Consider the following 19,634-nt stretch of genomic DNA (forward strand, 5'->3'; position numbering starts at 1 on the left):
ATAGCATAAATAAATAAAACTGAACAAATGTCAGGTACAGAAATTTAAATCAAAAGTTTAAAAACACTGCATAGTGTTCTTTTCATAAATAAAATATTGATTAGTCCTCATTAAATTTATAAAAGATATTCAGTCAGTTAATGATTTTCTTTTGTTCTTTGATTAACATTTATGACAGGCGGCTGTCTCTTTAACACCGAACACAGACCTAAGAATACTGTTACACATGCGTTTTCTGTCTTATCTGTTTACGTTCACTCAAGACAAAAAACGCTGTGTTTATGAGGATATGCTGACGTATTTCGTTCATACAGGTCAATAAATGTGAAAGAGAAGTCAGTTCAGGGCCGGAACAACCTTTTCTGCTGTGGAAATGCACGGAACTGTTTCGAGAACGGACACAGGTCGGGAACCCGCATCGGGACCGCTGTTCTCCGTGCTCGCGTTTCAGATGTGTGCACTGCTCGCAAACAATGTGCAAGTTCTCTTCTTTCCTCCACTTAAATCGTTTGAAAATCACATTAAAATGCGAACGCGGGAATCGTTAAGCAGAATCGAAATGCGCGTGTCTTATAGAATACACGGTTAATGGAAATTTGGAACCGGTTCTAAAATGGAACCGGTTCTCGATACACAACCCTACTCATTATATATATTTAATCACGGAGCCCTAGCCACTATTAATATGCGGGTAATTCAAACTGCTGTTCTGAATGCACAATCATTTTACTTTCACTTTTGATTTGCGATCACACATGCTCTGTGTACTGCAGTGGCAGTACTTACCACACATTTGACAAGTTTAGATGCTTGTTAATGACGCTCAGGATCTGTAAATCATTCACCATCGTCTGTGCAGTCATCTCTCCTTACTCTGTTAATGTGGTAAGTAAAATCTTATGTACTGCTATGTAACAGACTATCGCTAAAAAGAAGCTAACCATGTCCCTTTAGTGGCTCGCCTTATTTTATTAGAATGCGTTATTTGTTTTCCGTGACTTTCTGAGTACAAACACCAACCCATCTCCGCACTTAACATCCCCTGCACAACCTGCAACATAACATTTATTCCCGTGATCTGCCATTTTCGCTATTGTCCTCGCTTTGTTTTTTCACGATAGCCTATCTGCAGAACATCTGATGATTGGGCGATGCAAATGTTGGGGGCGTGACTATTAATGATCATGACTATTACGTAATATGTTATGTTGGAATTGGCCTCTTTTTCAGTGGTCTTTTGCAAACACCAGATTTATATAAGGAAACAATGGTGTTTGAGACTCACGGTATGTCATGTTCATGTGCACAACTGTTATTATTCAACTATGCCAAGGCAAAAACAGTTTTCCATTCTATGGCACCTTTAAGTGTACTGACCTACTTTTGATTTATTCTTCCTGCACTATACAGAAAATTCAATTTTTATGACTGGATTACACTATTTCTTCCGCATTTTCCGCATTGCGGAAATCATAGAACCCTACAGAGTGATTAAAGAAATTCCTAAAAATTTAAGTTTAGTCGCCCTTGTGTTTATCCAAACCTTTATGTTGTGGCGCTTTCTTTAATATTCAATCTTCAAACAGCTATTTTCCATACAACAACAATCCATGTCCAAGAAAACGCAAATAAACAACACTAACATTTTTCACCAGTTTCAACTTAAAAACTTAAAAAAAAAAAGTTTAGCAGCTGCCTTAAAATTTTAAGTTAAATCAACTTAATTCATTTCAACTCACAAGTTAAATCAACTCATTTTTATTGTAATAAGTTAAAATGACTTGTAGTTATAAGTCGATGTAACTTAAATTTTTAAGGCAGCTGCTGAACTTAGGTTTTTAAGTTGAATCTGGTGCAAACTTTTTACAGTGTAGAAAGAACCACAAAGTCAGTCCATTTGACTTTACATTTGTAGCCAGATGATAATGTGAGGGCCAGACTAAAAAGTGAATCATTCACTGATAATCTTCCCTTTCACAGAAACCTTTTCCATTTCAGGCTACATACTGTATCTCTTACTCTCTGACTTGCGCAACTGTATTTAGTTATGGCACATAAGGAAACCAGTTTTGAGCCGGTGGCATTTTTTAATTGGAATGCAGACGTGATTATCTTTATGTGTGTGAAGAACAGGCTGTACATTATCAAAAGACACACATTAAACATTGCTATTATGTGCCAGATTTAATTTGATCTGCTTTTAAATATGATCTAACGTTGATGCTGATTTATTTGTGTTCTATCTAGAACTTGACAACCCTGCTTATCGTGAACTGTGCTTTATGGAAGAGATCAGTGAAAATATTCAAGCGTCTAATTTCTATGGGGTAAAAAAAGAGTATTTACAGCAAATACTGACAGAATCTTTAGTTTTGCATCAACTGTTCTTTAAACGCAAGTGTTTTCAACATGCACAGTTTGTCTTTGACTACAACTTTAGCACATAAAAATGTCCTTCCTAATACTTGTCATGCCTTGAGTAGCTAAACCAGTCAAATGTTTTTAACATACTTCCTAGATATCAGTTCATTTCCAGGTGCTAAATAGGTAAGTTTGTGGCTATTGTTTAAAAACATTAAAGCCTGTCATACTTATGGGTTCAACAGGTTCAGATTGTCAAACATCGACACACGCCTTCATTTGTCTCTTTATTCTCCTGTGTTGAATTTAATATAAAATAATTAGGACTCCTTTCTGGTCTCTGTTGAATTGCATTGGAGTGGCCATAAATACAGACATTTCTGTACATGTTGACTGTGACTTTAAGGCCTTGTTTACACTGCAGGTCTTGATGCCCAATTCTGATTTGTTGCCTATATCTGTTTTTTTTTTTCATTGGCTGTCTGTTTACAGGTTCTTTCAGTTGTGACCCATATCCGATTCATGCGTTTACACCTGCCATACCATCTTAAACATCGCGCATGCGTTGTTGTCGTTTACCTCCTGTACACGTGCTTCCTCCTGAGAATAATATGTGATCAGTGCTGATCAAACCAGTCACAATTAACAAATTTTAAAAAAGTGATGCATGATTTGTTGGACTACGCTACACCCGTTTGAAGTCGATAGAGTCAGCAAAGTTGATTTTGAGAGATTAAAGTTATCCTCCAGTTCTTTTCTTATTAATAACTGCTATATTAATAATCACAATACAGCTTGTTTTTATTTTATCTTTGCTATTATAAACAAGAACAGATGTGAAAAACAGTATAACAAATAGCCTAGAAAGAAAAAAATGCATTACCTTTATCATTTACATTTAAACAAAATCATTCATGTGCGAAAACACAAATACTCAAATGTGTTTATTAGAAATAAATTGATTAGTAAAACTACAAAAGCAGTTTAATAAAGTGCAGAGATATCCTGTAATGCACCAATCAAATATAATGTTACACATCAGATGTTTCCCCCCAACAGAACAGATTAAGTTTGTGTGAAAACTGAAATACTGTAATTCTGTGTATATGTGTATTTATTGGGTTTGTGCGTCGTTGGAAGCGCATTGTGCACACACTTTGGATGAGAGTCAGCGTGAGAAGCGAGCAGAGAAAAGGTAATTCTCTCAGTAAATGTACAAATGAAGAAGTTTTAGATGTCTAATTTGGGATCGCTAGACAGGGGCTTAATAAACTCATTTTTGTGAAAACCTCAGCTGACATTTTTTAAAAAATTTTACCATTTTGCCTGTAGCTCAAAATATCCTGTGCGCATTTACACTAATTTTGCCAGCAGGTAAAAATAAGACATCATTAAACTGCGGAGAAGTACAAAATTGTAACAATTTTAATGACGTACAGAACGCAATGTTTACATGACAGTCGCATCTGCACATCCGATTAATATCTGATTTATTTCTACATTTGAATGAGGCCTGAAACTGATCTTAAAATATCCAAGTGCATGCGTTTTTTACCCGTTTACACTGGCATAGAACAGATCCGATCTGTGTCACATATGAGCAAAAAAATCGGAATTGGGTCACATTTAACTGACAGTGTAAACAATTGGCCTTAGAGTTGCACGTGTTGAGCTTAATCTGAAATAAATATTTATTTCAGAAACTCCTAGGAACTTGGGTGCAACCAAGAAGTTGTGCCAATGATTTATTGACCCAATCGAAAGACTCATCATAAAACAATAAGCTTTGTTTTGTTTTTTTCCGGTTTTCTGAGACAGGTGTTTTCTAACACTCAGCCTCCTCTGTGAGTCAATATCATGCTGAAACAGGTCATGTGTGTTTGTCCTCCAACGTGACTCTTTTAGTGCATGACCAACACCTTTGAAATGAGTGCAATAGGCATTGATCGCATGAGAGTTTCTAGTTGTATGAAGAGGTGCACTGTTGAAATTCAGTCTTTCGTTGCAATTGTGGGTCACACTTTATTTTTGGACCAGTTCTTACACATAACTAGCATACATGTTAGCTTATTAGTGCTTAAAAGGCACAAATTAATGGCATCTAAAAAGCAAAACGTATTTACCCAGCACATTTAATTATTGTTATTATTATTATTTTGTTCATGCATGCACACCACTTGTGTATCTCTGGTTATAACAGACTTAGGGCCCTATAAAATCAGTTTTATTTTATTTTTTGTATTCAGTTTTTTCTGTTTCAGACTCATCATGAAACTTACACAATTGAACAGCAATTTGTTAAAGGTTTATCAAAAATTACATTTTTAAGGCCCTATGAAATAAGTTTTTATTTTTACCAAATTCTGTGTTTTCCATTAAAGAGAGACACTGCAGGCAAAAACTTTTTTCATGCATCTGTCAAGTTTGAGATTTTGGGCTTTTTGCTGTTTCATAAAGTACTTTTTTCAGACTAGTGGAAAGAAAACATCCAAAAAACACTGTTAAGTGTTTCTTTTATAGCACTTTATCTATTTGTGTCAATAGATTTTAATTACAATGCATATTTTTAGAGGCCGTTTGCTCAAAATGAGTTTTTCTCCTACACTGAGCCATAAATCTCCACTTCAGTAGCTCTTACACACACCAAAGTTTACATTTTTATTCCTGCCTATATCTTGAAAGTTTTTACAGAGGGATTTGTTCATATGTAATTTGCTTGATTTTATACAACATTTTGTTCCCCAAAAATGGTAAAAATATAGTGTTTCCTGGCTGTTCTAAGTTTTTTCTGAATTATGGCGTGACGAAATGAGATACCCAAAATCCCCTCTGTGAAAACTTCAATATGACTCTAATATGTCCAAAAAAATTTGAATTTCAAAACTGACTTCATCCAGTGTTTAGATTTTTGTGCTAATTAGCACATATTTCATTAAATAATGCATCATTTGCAAAGTTAAACTTAACATTTTAGAAAAATTGTAATACAAAAAATGTTTGCAATTATCAATGTAACCAATCAACTGGCTAAGTTCACCTGCAGTGTCTCGCCTTAATTTTTTGGATTCCATTTTAATGGTTTTAATAATTAAAAGCATGTCTAATTAAATAATTTATTTTTATTTTATTTTTTCAGAAATACTGTGTTGGGTATTTACATTTTTCAGAATATTAGTAGTAGTAGTAATATTATTATATTTCTGTCACAATTTCTTCAAGTTAAACCGAACTTGACTGGCAAAATATCATTTTTCAGAAATATCATGAGTCATGTTTTTATCACGATTCTTTGTCATGTTGGTTTCACTATTTTGCAAGTTGTCTGAGCAGTACAGCCTATTAGCAAAATATAAAGTAAAAAGATTTATTTAGGCCAAAGTAGGCAAAGGAAAAAATCTTTGTCAATATTTTTTCTTTGTTTTTAAAAAACAAATAAGAACAAAGATAGACTACATGTTACAAATACACATAAATTTGTTGCAATCGTGGGTCACACTTTATTTTTGGACCAGTTCTCACTCATAACTAACATGCATATTAGCTTGTAAAGCGCATATTAATGCCTTATTTGACATAACCATATTTTAGATCTCTTAATCCACTCTAAATTTAACAACTGCCAACTATTATAAGCAGTAAGGAAGTGCCAACTATTATAAGTTTATTCATGAAGTGAGTGGTGAATTAAAACATGCATTGCACATTAATCATCTCAGAAATACAAGTGTCTGAATCAGACCTCATGTGACCTTTATTCTCACTTCCAACACACTTTTTGCAAGTTTTTCTAATTGTAGTCAGAACTGACCTGTGCTCAAATGAAGAGTTTTGTAACACTTTTAAAATAAAATAATAAAAAAAGCATCCTTAGAAAGCCCTAGACACAACAAAGAGGGAAAAAAATAATGTGATACTATAGTTTTTTCAGTCAGAAAACTAGTTTTTGGAAGACAGTTTGGAGAGAGAAAGTACTATCAAAGTATACAGCGTCTGTTTAATAAATGATTTCTATGAAATATTTGATCACATTTTCCATAAAAATATTAAAACAGCACAACTGTTTTCAACACTGGTATTAAGAAATGTTTCAAATCAGCATATTTGAGTGATTTCTGAAGGATCATGTGACACTGAAGACTGGAGAAATGATGCTGAAAATTCAGCTTTGATTGCAGAAATATAGTATGTTTTAAAATGCAATAGTCAGCATTTGAAATAGATCAAAATCTTTCATCAAAGTTGTCCTAAAAGCAAAATAATACCCATTCTTGTCTTTGATGAACGTTTTTGATCCACTTCAAATGTGGACTACTATATATTGAAACTTAAAACTGTTAATAATTTCACAATATTACTGTTTTTAATTTACATTTATTAAATAAAAACATTTAACAATCTTACAAACCCAAACTTTTAACATGTGATGTTTATACACTACTAGTCATAAATTTTTGAACAATAAGATTTTGTAATGTTTTTCTAAAGTCTCTTCTGCTCACCAAACGTGCATTTATTTGACTCAAAGTACAGCAAAAACAGTACAATTTTGAAATATTTTTACTATTTAAAATAACTGATTTCTATTTGAATATATTTTAAAATGTAAATTATTCCTGTGATTTCAAAGCTGAATTTTTAGCATTATTATTCCAGTTACATGATCCTTCAGAAATCATTCGAATATTCTGATTTGCTGCTCAAAAAAACATTTATTATTATTGTTGAAAACAGCCAAGTCATTTTTTTTTCAGGTTTCTTTGAATAATTTTTTGTAACAAAATACAAAATAAATGTCTTTATCATTACTTTTGATCTAAACCTTTATGGAATTTAATAAAACTTTTATTTTATTGATTTAAATATTAAAAATGTAAAAACTTTTGATCTTTATTTTAAACGAAAAAGTATTAATTTATTAATTTAATTTAAATTAATATATATATATGGGTCAAAGACGGAAAATTGTTTAAGCATAAAAACAATAAGTGTAATACTGCTTTAAAGTGGTGTTGTTTTTCCCAAGAAATATTTAAAAGTTTTCTGTTTATTTTAATTGCAGTTTTTTGTTTTTTGTTTTTTTTTTTTCTGAGCAAAAAATAAATATCATACATTTTACCCTAATTTACAGAAGACACCCACTAAAATGTCACTCAGTGTAACAATCTTGTCAGGCATATTTACAACAAAAATCAATTTCTGACATATTAATAGACAAATTACTTTCACCCCAAATACTAATTAGTTTTAATTCCACATTTTTAAAATCTGCTACTATCCTAGGCTTTGCCAGTTTGTCAGTAAGAATTTTTTACTCATTTAAACACAATAAAAATGCATATGCTCCCTAATTCTTTTAGAAATTTTAATATGTACAAGTCAGAATGAGCATGTTTGAATTTTTACATAAATAATGTGTTAAACTGAATGACAATGTATTATTTCAACTAAATTTTGACATTTTTTAATTTTTCAAAAACTTATTTGAAACATTTAAAATAGACACTATACTTACATTTAATGTGCTTTCTATGGGACATAAAATAACTTTTGTAAATTTCTTTTGACGTGGACATCGTAACATCGTATGTTAAACTGCTTTAAATAATTTTTTCCCCACATCAATTTACACTCCATACACCATAATAATGACAAAGCAAAAACCAGATTTGCAAATTTTACAAATGTATTAAAAATAAAACACTGAAATAAGTACATTGCATAAGTATTCATACCCTTAACTCAGTACATAGTTGAAGCACCTTTACAGCCTCAAGTCTTTTTGGGTCTGATGTGACAAGCTTTGCACATCTGCATTTGGCAATTATCTGCCATTCTTTGCCTCACCTTTTCACCTCTCCATCTCTGTCAGCTTGGATGGAGGCTGGCAGACATTTTCTAGAGTCCTAGTTGTTCCAGTCGTCTTCCATTATGGATAATGCTTCTGTCAACCTTCAGTGCAGCAGATTTTTTTCTGAACTCTTCTCTAGATCATTGCCTTAACGCAAGTCTGTCACTGAGCTCTACAGGCAGTTATCTTGACCTCAGGACTTGGTTTTTGCTCTGATCTGCATTTTCAGCTGTTAGACCTTTTCTGAGAGGTGTGTGTCTTTCTAAATCAGACTCATTCAAATGAATTTGCCACAGTTTAACTCCACTCCAAGTGTAGGAACATCTAGAAGCAATATGAATGCCAAAAAAAGGAGTATGAATACTTTCGCAAGGCACTGTATGTATGTGTGTGTGTGTGTGTGTGTGTGTGTGTGTGTGTGTGTGTGTGTGTGTGTGTGTGTGTGTGTGTGTGTGTGTGTGTGTATATGTGTGTGTGTGTGTGTGTGTGTGTGTGTGTGTGTGTGTGTGACCCTGGACCACAAAACCAGTCTTAAGTCACTGGGGTATATTTGTAGCAATAGCCAAAAATACATAGTATGGGTCAAAATTATTGATTTTTCTTTTTTGCCAAAAATCATTAGGAAATTAAGTAAAGATCATGTTCCATGAAGATTTTTGTAAAATTCCTACTGTAAATATATCAAAATGTAATTTTTGATTAGTAACATGCATTGTTAAGAACTTAATTTGAAGAACTTTAAAGGTGATTTTCTCAGTATTTTGATTTTTTTGCACCCTCAGATTCCAGATTTTCCAATAGTTGTATCTCGACCAAATATTGTCCTATCCTAACAAACCATACATCAATAGAAAGCTTATTTATTGAGCTTTCATATGATGTATACATCTCAGTTTTGTAAAATTTTACCTTATGACTGGTTTTGTGGTCCTGGGTCACATATATATAGTACTCAACTGTTTTAAATATTGATAATCATAATAAAATGTTTCTTGAGCAGCAAATGAGAATATTAGAATAATTTCTGAAGGATCATGTGACACAGAAGACTGGAGTAATGATGCTGAAAATGTAGCTTTCATCACATGAATAAATTATATTTTATAATATATTGACATAGAAAGCAGTTATTTTATATAGTAAAACTATTTCACAATTTTACAGCTTTTGCTGTATGTTGAATCAAATAAAAGCAGGCTTGGTGAGCAAAAGAGAAAACATCTAAAATCGTACTGTCCGAATACTGGTAGTGCATTTAATCATAGATGTTTTGAGTGTGATGTCTAAGAAAATACCTGGCTGTTTGAATCTTATTTGTCATGTTTTGTCTGTAGGGGGAACTCAGCGTCTGCCACGAACTGTAGGAGTGTCTGTAGCTAAAGAGTTGATATTTGCGGCGCGGGCGCTGAGCGGAGACGAAGCCAAGAGTCTCGGCCTTGTGAATCACGCCGTGGAGCAGAATAAGAGCGGAGATGCGGCCTATCTGCGAGCTCTGGATCTGGCCCGTGAAATCATCCCTCAGGTGTAACAGCTGTGCTAGTTCATTCAGTGAACAGTTCCTTTGTGCGCATTATTCTAATGAAGCTTTGATTGTTCTCTTGCAGGGGCCAATAGCAATTAGAATGGCAAAGCTAGCAATCAACCAGGGAATAGAGGTAAGATTAGACATTTTACAGACTTGTCTGGTCAAAAATTAAGAGTTATTTTCTTGTGCTGATGCCATTTTATACCTGTGTGTGTTGACATCTGCTACCAAGAGACTTGAATGTTATTTTAGAGTATAAACAAACCATCATTGGCGTCACAAAAAAAGATAAAGGCCACATATCTCCTCTATTTTGGAAGTTTATTTTGATATTGTGCTGTTCAATATAAGCAAACATATCAGAACAGACATACGGTGATACATAAGATAAACCACTGTGCTGTACTACCTACTGTACTTCTCTCATCTGTCATCATGTATAAGCCTTCCAGTGAAAGTGTGTTTGTATGTGAAGTCATGTGCCGCTGTCATCCGAGATACCATAGAGGGAGTCTGCTTCATGACATTACCTTGACCCCAGAGGCCGGTCTGTAAACACATTGCAGGTCCCTTAGGCCACAGGTCCCCTAGGAAGTGACCTAACATAGCAGAGACCTCCTCAACTTTTCTGTTGAAGTCATTAAAAGAGGAAAATGCCAACGTAGGCACATTGGAAAATGTGCGTCTACCTGCATTTTTGAAAAAATCCAAAACATTTATCTGTACTAGGGGTTGAACGACTTCAGATGTTTTAAAGGCGAGACACTGCAGGTGAGCAGGGTAAGAAAATGAACCAATAGTTATCATCTTAGTTGATTGATTACATTGATAATTGCAAACATTTTATATATTACAAGTTTTCTAAAATGTTAGGTTTTATTATGCAAATGAGAAATTATTTAACGAAATATTGGCTAATTTGCATGCATTTCAAGTACAAAAAACTAAACACTGGGTCAAGTCAGTTTCAGAATTCTTGTTGAATTTTTTTGACATATTAGAGTCAAATGTTTTTACAGAGGGCATTTTGGGTATCTCATTTCGTCATGCCATTGTTCAGAAAAAACCTAGAACAGACAGAAAACACTTTTTTTTTTTTTTTACCATTTTTGGGGGAATAAAATATAAAATCAAGCAAGTAATTTATGAACAAATCCCTCTGTAAATTTTCAGAATATAGACAGGAATAAAAAATTTATGTTTGTGTGTAAGTGTTCCTGAAGTGGAGATTTATGGCTCAGTCTAGGAGGAAAAAAATCATTTTGAGAAAATGGCCTTTAAAAGTATGGATTGTAATTTAAATCTATTGGCACAAATAGATAAAGTGCTATAAAATACAATATACAATTAACGGTGTATTTTTGATGTTTTCTTTCCACTAGTCAGAAAAAACACTTTATGCCCAAAATTTCAAACTTGACAGGTGCATGAAAAAACTGTGTTTTGCCTACAGTGTCTCTCCTTAAGTTGACATTTATGTGATAAAAGTAGAGTCGACGTCAACTAGTGGCTTATAATGTCATTAATGAACAAATACGCCTAAACCTTGAGCTGAGACTCGTACACCTTGTGCACAGTTATGGCATATGACACAGTGCTGCCTACATGGCTATTGCTTACTGTTATTTTGTCTTTGGGTTGTTATGTTTCTCACAGATTTCTGCTCGATCTAAATCAGATACAGATAAAGTAGTACTGTAAAGATTACATTTATATAAAGTCATTAGTTCGTGATGTCATGTCTCATCATTTTTTATTTATGTTTGACATCAGCTTTTTTAGTGTTTCTATCTATTCATTATAAACAATGTAATAAGAAAAAAAATTATAAAATATAAATATATATCTGTTTTCTGATTAATTTTTTTTTTTGTAAAAAAAAGTGTATAGGGTCGCTAGAGACCTGAGGTGTGTAACAGTGCTATTTTTTTTTGCGCACAAAAATATGTAAATATCTGATGCAGAGGTCGCGTTAACCGAAAATTTATATATTTTTTTTAAATCCTGATGGAAAAATCTGGAGGCTTTCCATTACTTTGACAGATTAAACTGAGGGTGATCTATTGTAATTCAACTGTAATTCGCACCCCTTTCCAGTTGGTGGCAAGTCCAGAGCATGGGATCCAAGACAAAAACGAAACTACTATAAATCTTTTGCTAGCATTTGATTACGGACAGGCGAGTACCCAGTGTAAGCTACAACGATCAATCAAGCAACATTACAGAGCGCCAAAACGATATTTATTGGTTGGAGTTTCTAATTAAATGAACAGAATTTGAAATCTGAGACTTTCATATCAAAAGTAGCACAGAACTTAGCCTATTGCGATTTATTAGATGCGCACTATTTATTCTGTTCATTCATCAACTGAAAAAAGCATAGACCAAAAGATTGATTGGGGTTTAAGAATTGATATTGGCTCTAAAAATAAGAATATTAAATTAAATGCAACACAAAAACGGACAGTGTTAAAGTCTAACGCAACCTCTGATCTGATGACTCAGTATGTGCAATTCACCTTTATTCCTCGAGGTGGCACTGTTTGATGAACAATAATGTGTCAATCATATTTATTGCAGACATAAAACAAAAGAATATTATCAGCAAAAAATTTACTGGTTTGAATAACTTTACTGCAGAGCAATTACTGTTCACAATAAAATATAAATGTCGCTGTTATTTAATGGCGGATGTGGTGACTTTGAAGTAATTGAAAATGATAGTTTTGAGAATATACACAATAACAACAAAACGTTGTGTTTTTGTAAAATAATGAAAGCAAACGGATTTCTGCCGCCTCTGTCTCTGTAAACTTAAGTGCTTAAAAAAATTAACCGAAACTCTGCATACTTGCCTTACAGACATGAAAAATATATCTATATAGATGTATATTTATATTTCAAATAAACAAATTCAAATGGAAAACAAATATTCTATGATTGTGTGATCAGTATGAAACATGCATACAGGTGCATTCGCTACTGTGGAGATGACAAATTAGAGTTGCTAACTTCATCTCTTAAGCCAAAAACAAAAAAAAGCACTAGTTAATCTATAGATTGTTAAAATGTTAATGCAGCCTCCTCACTGTTTTTATAATCATTACTTCTGCCGGTGTGCTGTGGCAAGCTTTATGTGTGCACTTGAGCATTTATGTAGGCAATTAAAGTCTTATTATTTAAATTGTTTATTAATAAACGAGCGATTAGTCGACTAATACTTTAAAATAAATGAATACTAGTCGATACTTTAGTCAAGGGCAGCCCTAGTGATTATGAATGGGCTGGTGCAAACCGAGCATTTGTGGTTTAAAAAGTATATACATTTTTGTTGTTTTAAGAAAACGATTGTTTCACTAGATAAGACCCTTCTTTCTCGGCTAGGATTGTGTAGAGCCCTTTGAAGCTGCATTAAAACTGCAATTTGGATCTTCAACCCACTGCCCACTATTAAAGTCCACTATATTGAGAAAAATCCTAGAATGTTTTCCTCAAAAACCTTAATTTCCTTGCAACTGAAGAAAGAAACGGGGTTAGTAAATTATACGTTTTTTTTTTTTTATTCTGTAAGTTAACTCCTTTAACTAGTTGCTTAATAGCATGCATATTACTAGCATATGTGACCCTGGACCACAAAACCAGTCTTAAGTCGCTGGGGTATATTTGTAGCAATAGCCAAAAATACATTGTATGGGTCAAAATTTTTGATTTTTCTTTTATGCCAAAAATCATTAAGAAATTAAGTAAAGTTCATGTTCCATGAAGATTTTTTGTAAAATTCCTACTATAAACATATCAAAATGTAATTTTTGATTTGTAATATGCATTGTTAAGAACCTAATTTGGACAACTTTAAAGGTGATTTTCTCAGTCTTTTTGATTTTTTTGCATCCTCAGATTTCTGATTTCAAATAGATGTATCTCAGTCAAATCATACATTAATAGAAAGCTTATTTATTGAGCTTTCATATGATGCATAAATCTCAGTTTTGTCAAATTTAACCTTATGACTGGTTTTGTGGTCCAGGGTCACATATTGTCTGTACTTATTAAAAAGTACATATTAATGCCTTATTCTGCATGACCATATTGTTAGATCCTTTAATCCTACACCACACCTAAACTTAAAAACGACCTTATTAACTATTAAAAGCAGCAAATTTGGAGTTTGGTAGTTAATAGTGAGTCTCCAAACTAAAGTGTGACTGTACATACAGTTGCATACACTGCATTTTCCCGCTAAAATAAACACTATTGGCCATAAAATACAACAGCTTTTTTTCCTTCCCACACAAATGATTATTACAGGGGCAGATAAAGATGAATAGTCAACAGTGTTATGGCCTGTGTTGTAAAAGCACTATATAAATAAAGGTAACTTGACTTGACCTCAAAGCAATTTTGCCACAGCACATGATTTGTAATCAAAAACATTTTGATGTTTCCTTCACGTAAATGTATAGCTTATTTAAAAAAGTAAACTTGCTCGGTAGCGCACCTGGTCAAGCAATGCTTTGATACAAGTCCTGTGAAGCACAAACAAGATAAAGAGCCCATGAAATCTAAAACTGCGTTGTTGCTTCAGCAAATGCATTTTTATCTTACCATTTCATTTGTGAACATTATCATTTAGGTTCAGGTTTAGGGCAGGTGCTACATTAATTTTCAGAGCAAATTTCATGCAAAAAGCAACGTAAATTTTTCCAGAAATTCTGATTGGGTTAAAAATAAAAACTATTCTTTATGTTTAAAGATTCTTCACCAAGACACAAAATAGCTTGTTTGTCTCTGACCTTTTTTAGAAGAGCGGTAGTTAAATAGAGAAAGAGCACCATTGAGCTTTTAATGCTGAAGGACATTTGCTTAAAATGTGCTTGTTTTTTCTGATGAAGAGTTTAGATATGTATGTTTCTGCGAAATGCCAAGGTCAGCTACAAAAGTAGTCCTTGGTTTTTCTGTGTTGCCATGAGGAGCTTTTGCACGTTTATTAGATTGTTTAGTCCTACAAGGTCACGAGGAGAAAAGAAAGTGTGTTGTGTATGCATTCACCATCATTTCAGACTTAAGTTCTCCAGCGGCTAATACAGTAATTGTGGTTTATATAAACAGCCTGCATGACGCAAGACTAGTTCATGATGTTCTTGATTTGTTCCAGGTGGATTTGAAGACCGGATTAGCGATTGAAGAGGCGTGCTATTCTCAGGTATGTTTACACAATGAACATTTGCATTAATCTGAGAATCAAACTAGAATTTTGTTGGGTTAAGTTTTTTTTTTTTGAGCATTGATTAATATATATTTAACAGCAATGATTAACTAGATAAAAAAGTTTGTTGAGACAAACTTTAAGTTGACTTGAGAAAGCCGGACCAGAACGTTTGAAAAAGTTTTAAAAGTTTGAGAAGACTTTTTTTAAAAGTTTTCAGTCTGAAATAGTTTGAAGGTTAAAGTTTGAATGTTTTGAAGGCCAATACAATCTGCCAGAGATAGATAGCATGTTGTCAACATGTTACTAACATAAGCAAGTTACTAGCATGTTGTTAGCAGGATTAACAACTTACTAGCATGTTGCTATCATGATTAGCAAGTAATTAGCATGTTGTTTGTCTGCTTCAAGCATGATTATCATGTTGCTAGCATGTTTGCAACATAAATAACAAGTTTCTATCATGTTTCTAACATGATTAGCAAGTGGTTAACATGTTGCTACCATGTTCCTAGCATGATTAGCAAGTCGATAGCTTTTTGCTAGCATGTTTCTAGCATGATTAGCAAGTTGCTAGCATGTTTCTAGCATGATTAGCAAGTTGCTATCCTGTTTCTAGCATGATTAGCAAGTTGCTATCCTGTTTCTAGCATGATTAGCAAGTCGATAGCTTTTTGCTAGCATGTTTCTAGCATGATTAGCAAGTTGCTATCCTGTTTCTAGCATGATTAGCAAGTCGATAGCTTTTTGCTAGCATGTTTTTAGCATGATTCTCAAGTTACTAGCATGTTGTAAGCATGATTAGCAAGTGGTTAACATGCTGATAACATGTTCCTAGCATGAATAGCAAGTTGGTAGCATGTTTCTAACATGATTAACAAGTTGCTAGCATGTTGTCAGCATGATTAGCAGGTTGCTAGCATGTTTCTAGCATGATTAACAAATTGCTAGCATGTTAGTCTGCTTCTAGCATGATTACCATGTAGCTAGCATGATTGGGCAGTTGCTAACATGTTTTTATCATGATTGGCATGTTGTTAGTATGTTTTTAGCATGATTAATTAGCAAGTTGCTATCCTGTTTTTAGCACGATTAGCAAGTTGATAGCATTTTGCTAGCATGTTTCTAACATGATTATCAAGTTGTTAGCATGATTAGCAAGTCACTAGCATGTTTCTAACATTTGTAGCATGATTAGCATGTTACTAGCTTGTTAGCATTATTAGCAAGTCACTAGCATGTTGCTATCATTTGTAGCATGATTAGCATGTTACCAGCTTGTTAACATGATTAGCAAGTCGCTAGTATGTTGCTATCATATTTGTAGCATGATTAGCATGTTACTAGCTTGTTAACATGATTAGCAAGTCGCTAGTATGTTGCTATCATATTTGTAGCATGATTAGCATGTTACTAGCTTGTTAGCATGATTAGCAAGTTGCTAGTATGTTGCTATCATTTTTGTAGCATGATTAGCATGTTACTAGCTTGTTAGCATGATTAGCAAGTTGCTAGTATGTTAGTATGTTGCTATCATATTTGTAGCATGATTAGCATGTTACTAGCTTGTTAGCATGATTAGCAAGTTGCTAGTATGTTGCTGTCATATTTGTAGCATGATTAGCATGTTACTAGCTTGTTAGCATGATTAGCAAGTCGCTAGTATGCTAGAATGTTGCCATCATATTTGTAGCATGATTAGTTGGAGTTTGAATAGTGTTAGCTCATTTGAACATTCCGTCAATGTAAGTCTATGGGATTTAATCGTCATTTTTAGGAAAACCTTAAGTCTGATCAGTTAGAAAAGATACAGCAACTAGAGTCAGATCAGTCTGAAGATCTGCGTTTGTAGAGTTAAATCTCTAGGAGGAGATAGAGTTGATAAATTTAGTCTCAGAAGTAAAAGAATAATAATAAGTTTGAATAGCATTTCAGTAAGTTGTCTTTCTCATGCTAACTTAATAAACCTTTCAAGAGGGATGTGAGTGTCGCTCTGACAAATCTACTAGTCTGAGTCCCACCCTGATCCTGTTTCCCTCTCTCCTTTCCTATTGCTTCTTGTTTCTTATAGTGTCCTGCCGAAATGCCTAAAAATTTAAGTACGTAAAGAGAAAGCATGTAAATCAGTGCATCAGCCGTTTCCAGTGTTAACATAATGAGAGAGCAAACACTGGCCTAGATCACTCAGGAAGCCACTATATTTAGCTCTTAAGAAGCAGAGCTCCAGCGTTCCACTGATATACAGCACTCTGTTGTCTCCTAGGTGATCCCAACCAAAGACAGACTGGAGGGTTTGCAGGCGTTCAAAGAGAAACGTCCTCCTCGCTTTAAGGGCGAGTAACAGCGGTCTAACAACCCCATTACAAGCAGCGGCCTTTTGAATCACCTTACGAAATGTCGCATACCTGACATTTTTGGAGCGCTGCCGGGCCCATGGGGGCCTGATGATGGTAAAGGATGATGGAGATTTGAGCTAAAATATTTGAAGAGCAAGTTTGAAAGATAAAAGCTATTGTGGATCAACTTCTTTGTGAATTTTTTTCCCTTTTGATTGTGTTTGTTACACTAGCAGTCAGTTTCAAATTTTTGAATAGTAGGATTTTTGATGAAGAAGTGTTTATTTCATCCAAAGTACAGGAAAATCTGTAAAATTCTGAAATTTTAAATATTTAAAATAACTGCTTATTATTTGAATATATTTATTATTTGAATATTTTAAAATTATATGACTATATTTTAAAATGTATTTGAATATATTTTAAAATGTATTTGAATATATTTTAAAATGTGTTTGAATATATTTTAAAATGTATTTGAATATATATTTTTAAATTAATTGAATATATTTTAAAATGTATTTGAATATATATTTTTAAATTAATTGAATATATTTTTAAATTAATTGAATATATTTTAAAATGTATTTGAATATATTTGAAAATGTATTTGAATATATTTGAAAATTAATTGAATATATTTTTAAATGTATTTGAATATATTTGAAAATTTAAAATTTGTTCCTGTGATTTAAAAGCTGAATTTTCAGCATCACTACTCCGGTCTTAGTGTCACATGATCCTTCAGAAGTCATTCTAATATTCTCATTTGCTTCTCAAAAAATATTTAGGGGTTCGAGCACGAAGTGCTGAAACCCTATTGTAATTGTAAGGATTTTTATTATTTTTTTTTTTTTTTTTTTTTCTGATGTAAAACTGAATGTGCAGCCCAAACCGTAAGGCCTAGAGACTTGAAACTTGGTCAGAAGATAGAGCAAAAATCGAGGAGAACCTGACAAAGTATCAGCCCAATCGGACCACAGGTGGCGCTACAGCGCAAAAAACAAAAATTTTTCAGTTTTTTGGCCTAAGCTCGCAAACCATTTGTCGTAGACTCAAAAACTTTACATCGTTGCGATCTTTGGGTCAGCCCGAACAAAAGTGGACGCACGGTTGACCCCGAAAAATGGACGTGAATCCGAAACTTACTTTTGTGAACTAGTCCTAGGTTTTTCGCCCGATCGGAACCATACCAGTGCAGAAATATTCTCTGGACACTGAATATCAATAATTATCAAAAAAAAAGTTGAACTTTTGACTTACGGTCGCAAAGGGCCACCAAAACGTTCGCAAGTGACGGGGCCACTTTTACTTAAATGGCTATAACTTTTGAATGGAATGAGATATCTTCACCAAACTTGGTACACATGTGTATAAGCTCAATATTTGGTCAAATCAAAAACAATTGCGGAGTTTGACCACTTGGTGGCGCTATAAGACGAAAAAAAATTGGCTATAAATACACAGCCGTTAGTCCAATCGACTTGAAAATTGGTATGCAGACTCTTGGACCAAAGGGGCACAAGTGTCTATGAGAACATTGGCTTATTCCAAAAAAAACATGGCCGCCATTGGCCAATGAAGTTTGAGCACCTATTTGACAAGGTTAACGGAGGTCAATCGGAACGAAACTCGGTGGGCATGTTCGACTCATGGCCCTTAAGGTCTGTAAGAATTTTGAAAGAAATCGGCCACTAGTTGGCGCTAACGAGTTTTTTTTGCTTTGTAATCGCGTGGAGTTTCCCACATCCACACAATATGCATATCATTTGATAGACCTCCTCATGCCGAGAAACTTTGCCTCAAGAATCATTGCTGTCAATCAAATCGTTCATTAATTATTCACAAATATGTTAAAAACCTACTTTTGCGAACTAGTCCTAGGTTTTTTGCCCGATCTCGATCAAACCAGTGCAGTAATATTCTCTGGACTCTCTAGATCAGTAATTATCAAAAAAATGTGGAATTTTGTTCTTTGGTTGGCTATAAAAGGGTCATTTAGAAAAGTGGTGTGGCAGTCTATACCCAAAAGCCTATAAAAACTAAACAAAAACTTAAAAACTTTACAAAAATTGGTAAAAACGTACCAGATGACGTTTAACAAGCATACAAAGTTTCATTAAGATCAGACCATAGGTGGCGCTATAACAGTTAAAAAGGCGTCAAAATATGAAAATTCTATTTTAAATGGCCTCAAATTGCTAAAATAAAAAAAATGCTCATATATTCACTCAAACACTAGATCTTCATATCATATGTCATTTATTTCATGTTGGCCTATACCTTCACAGCATAAAAGCCAAAAAAGGCCTTAAATGCTCGAACCCCGCTAAATGCTGCTTTCAGCTTTAATTTTTG

At 33.6% G+C, this 19,634-nt stretch overlaps 1 protein-coding gene across 1 annotated transcript in view; it reads left to right on the forward strand.

The window, feature by feature from the left end:
• LOC141299357 (methylglutaconyl-CoA hydratase, mitochondrial-like) overlaps positions 1-17,659 on the forward strand; it is a 57,747-nt gene extending 40,088 nt beyond the window's left edge. The window contains exons 7-10 of the mRNA XM_073829711.1: positions 9,544-9,731; positions 9,814-9,864; positions 14,890-14,937; positions 17,204-17,659. Coding sequence (XP_073685812.1) covers positions 9,544-9,731; positions 9,814-9,864; positions 14,890-14,937; positions 17,204-17,281 — 365 coding nt within the window. The 3' untranslated portion in view covers positions 17,282-17,659. The remainder of the gene's footprint in view (positions 1-9,543; positions 9,732-9,813; positions 9,865-14,889; positions 14,938-17,203) is intronic.
• The last annotated feature ends 1,975 nt before the right edge of the window (positions 17,660-19,634 follow it).

Source organism: Garra rufa, chromosome 23 (assembly GCF_049309525.1).
Source record: "Garra rufa chromosome 23, GarRuf1.0, whole genome shotgun sequence".
NCBI lineage: Eukaryota > Metazoa > Chordata > Actinopteri > Cypriniformes > Cyprinidae > Garra > Garra rufa.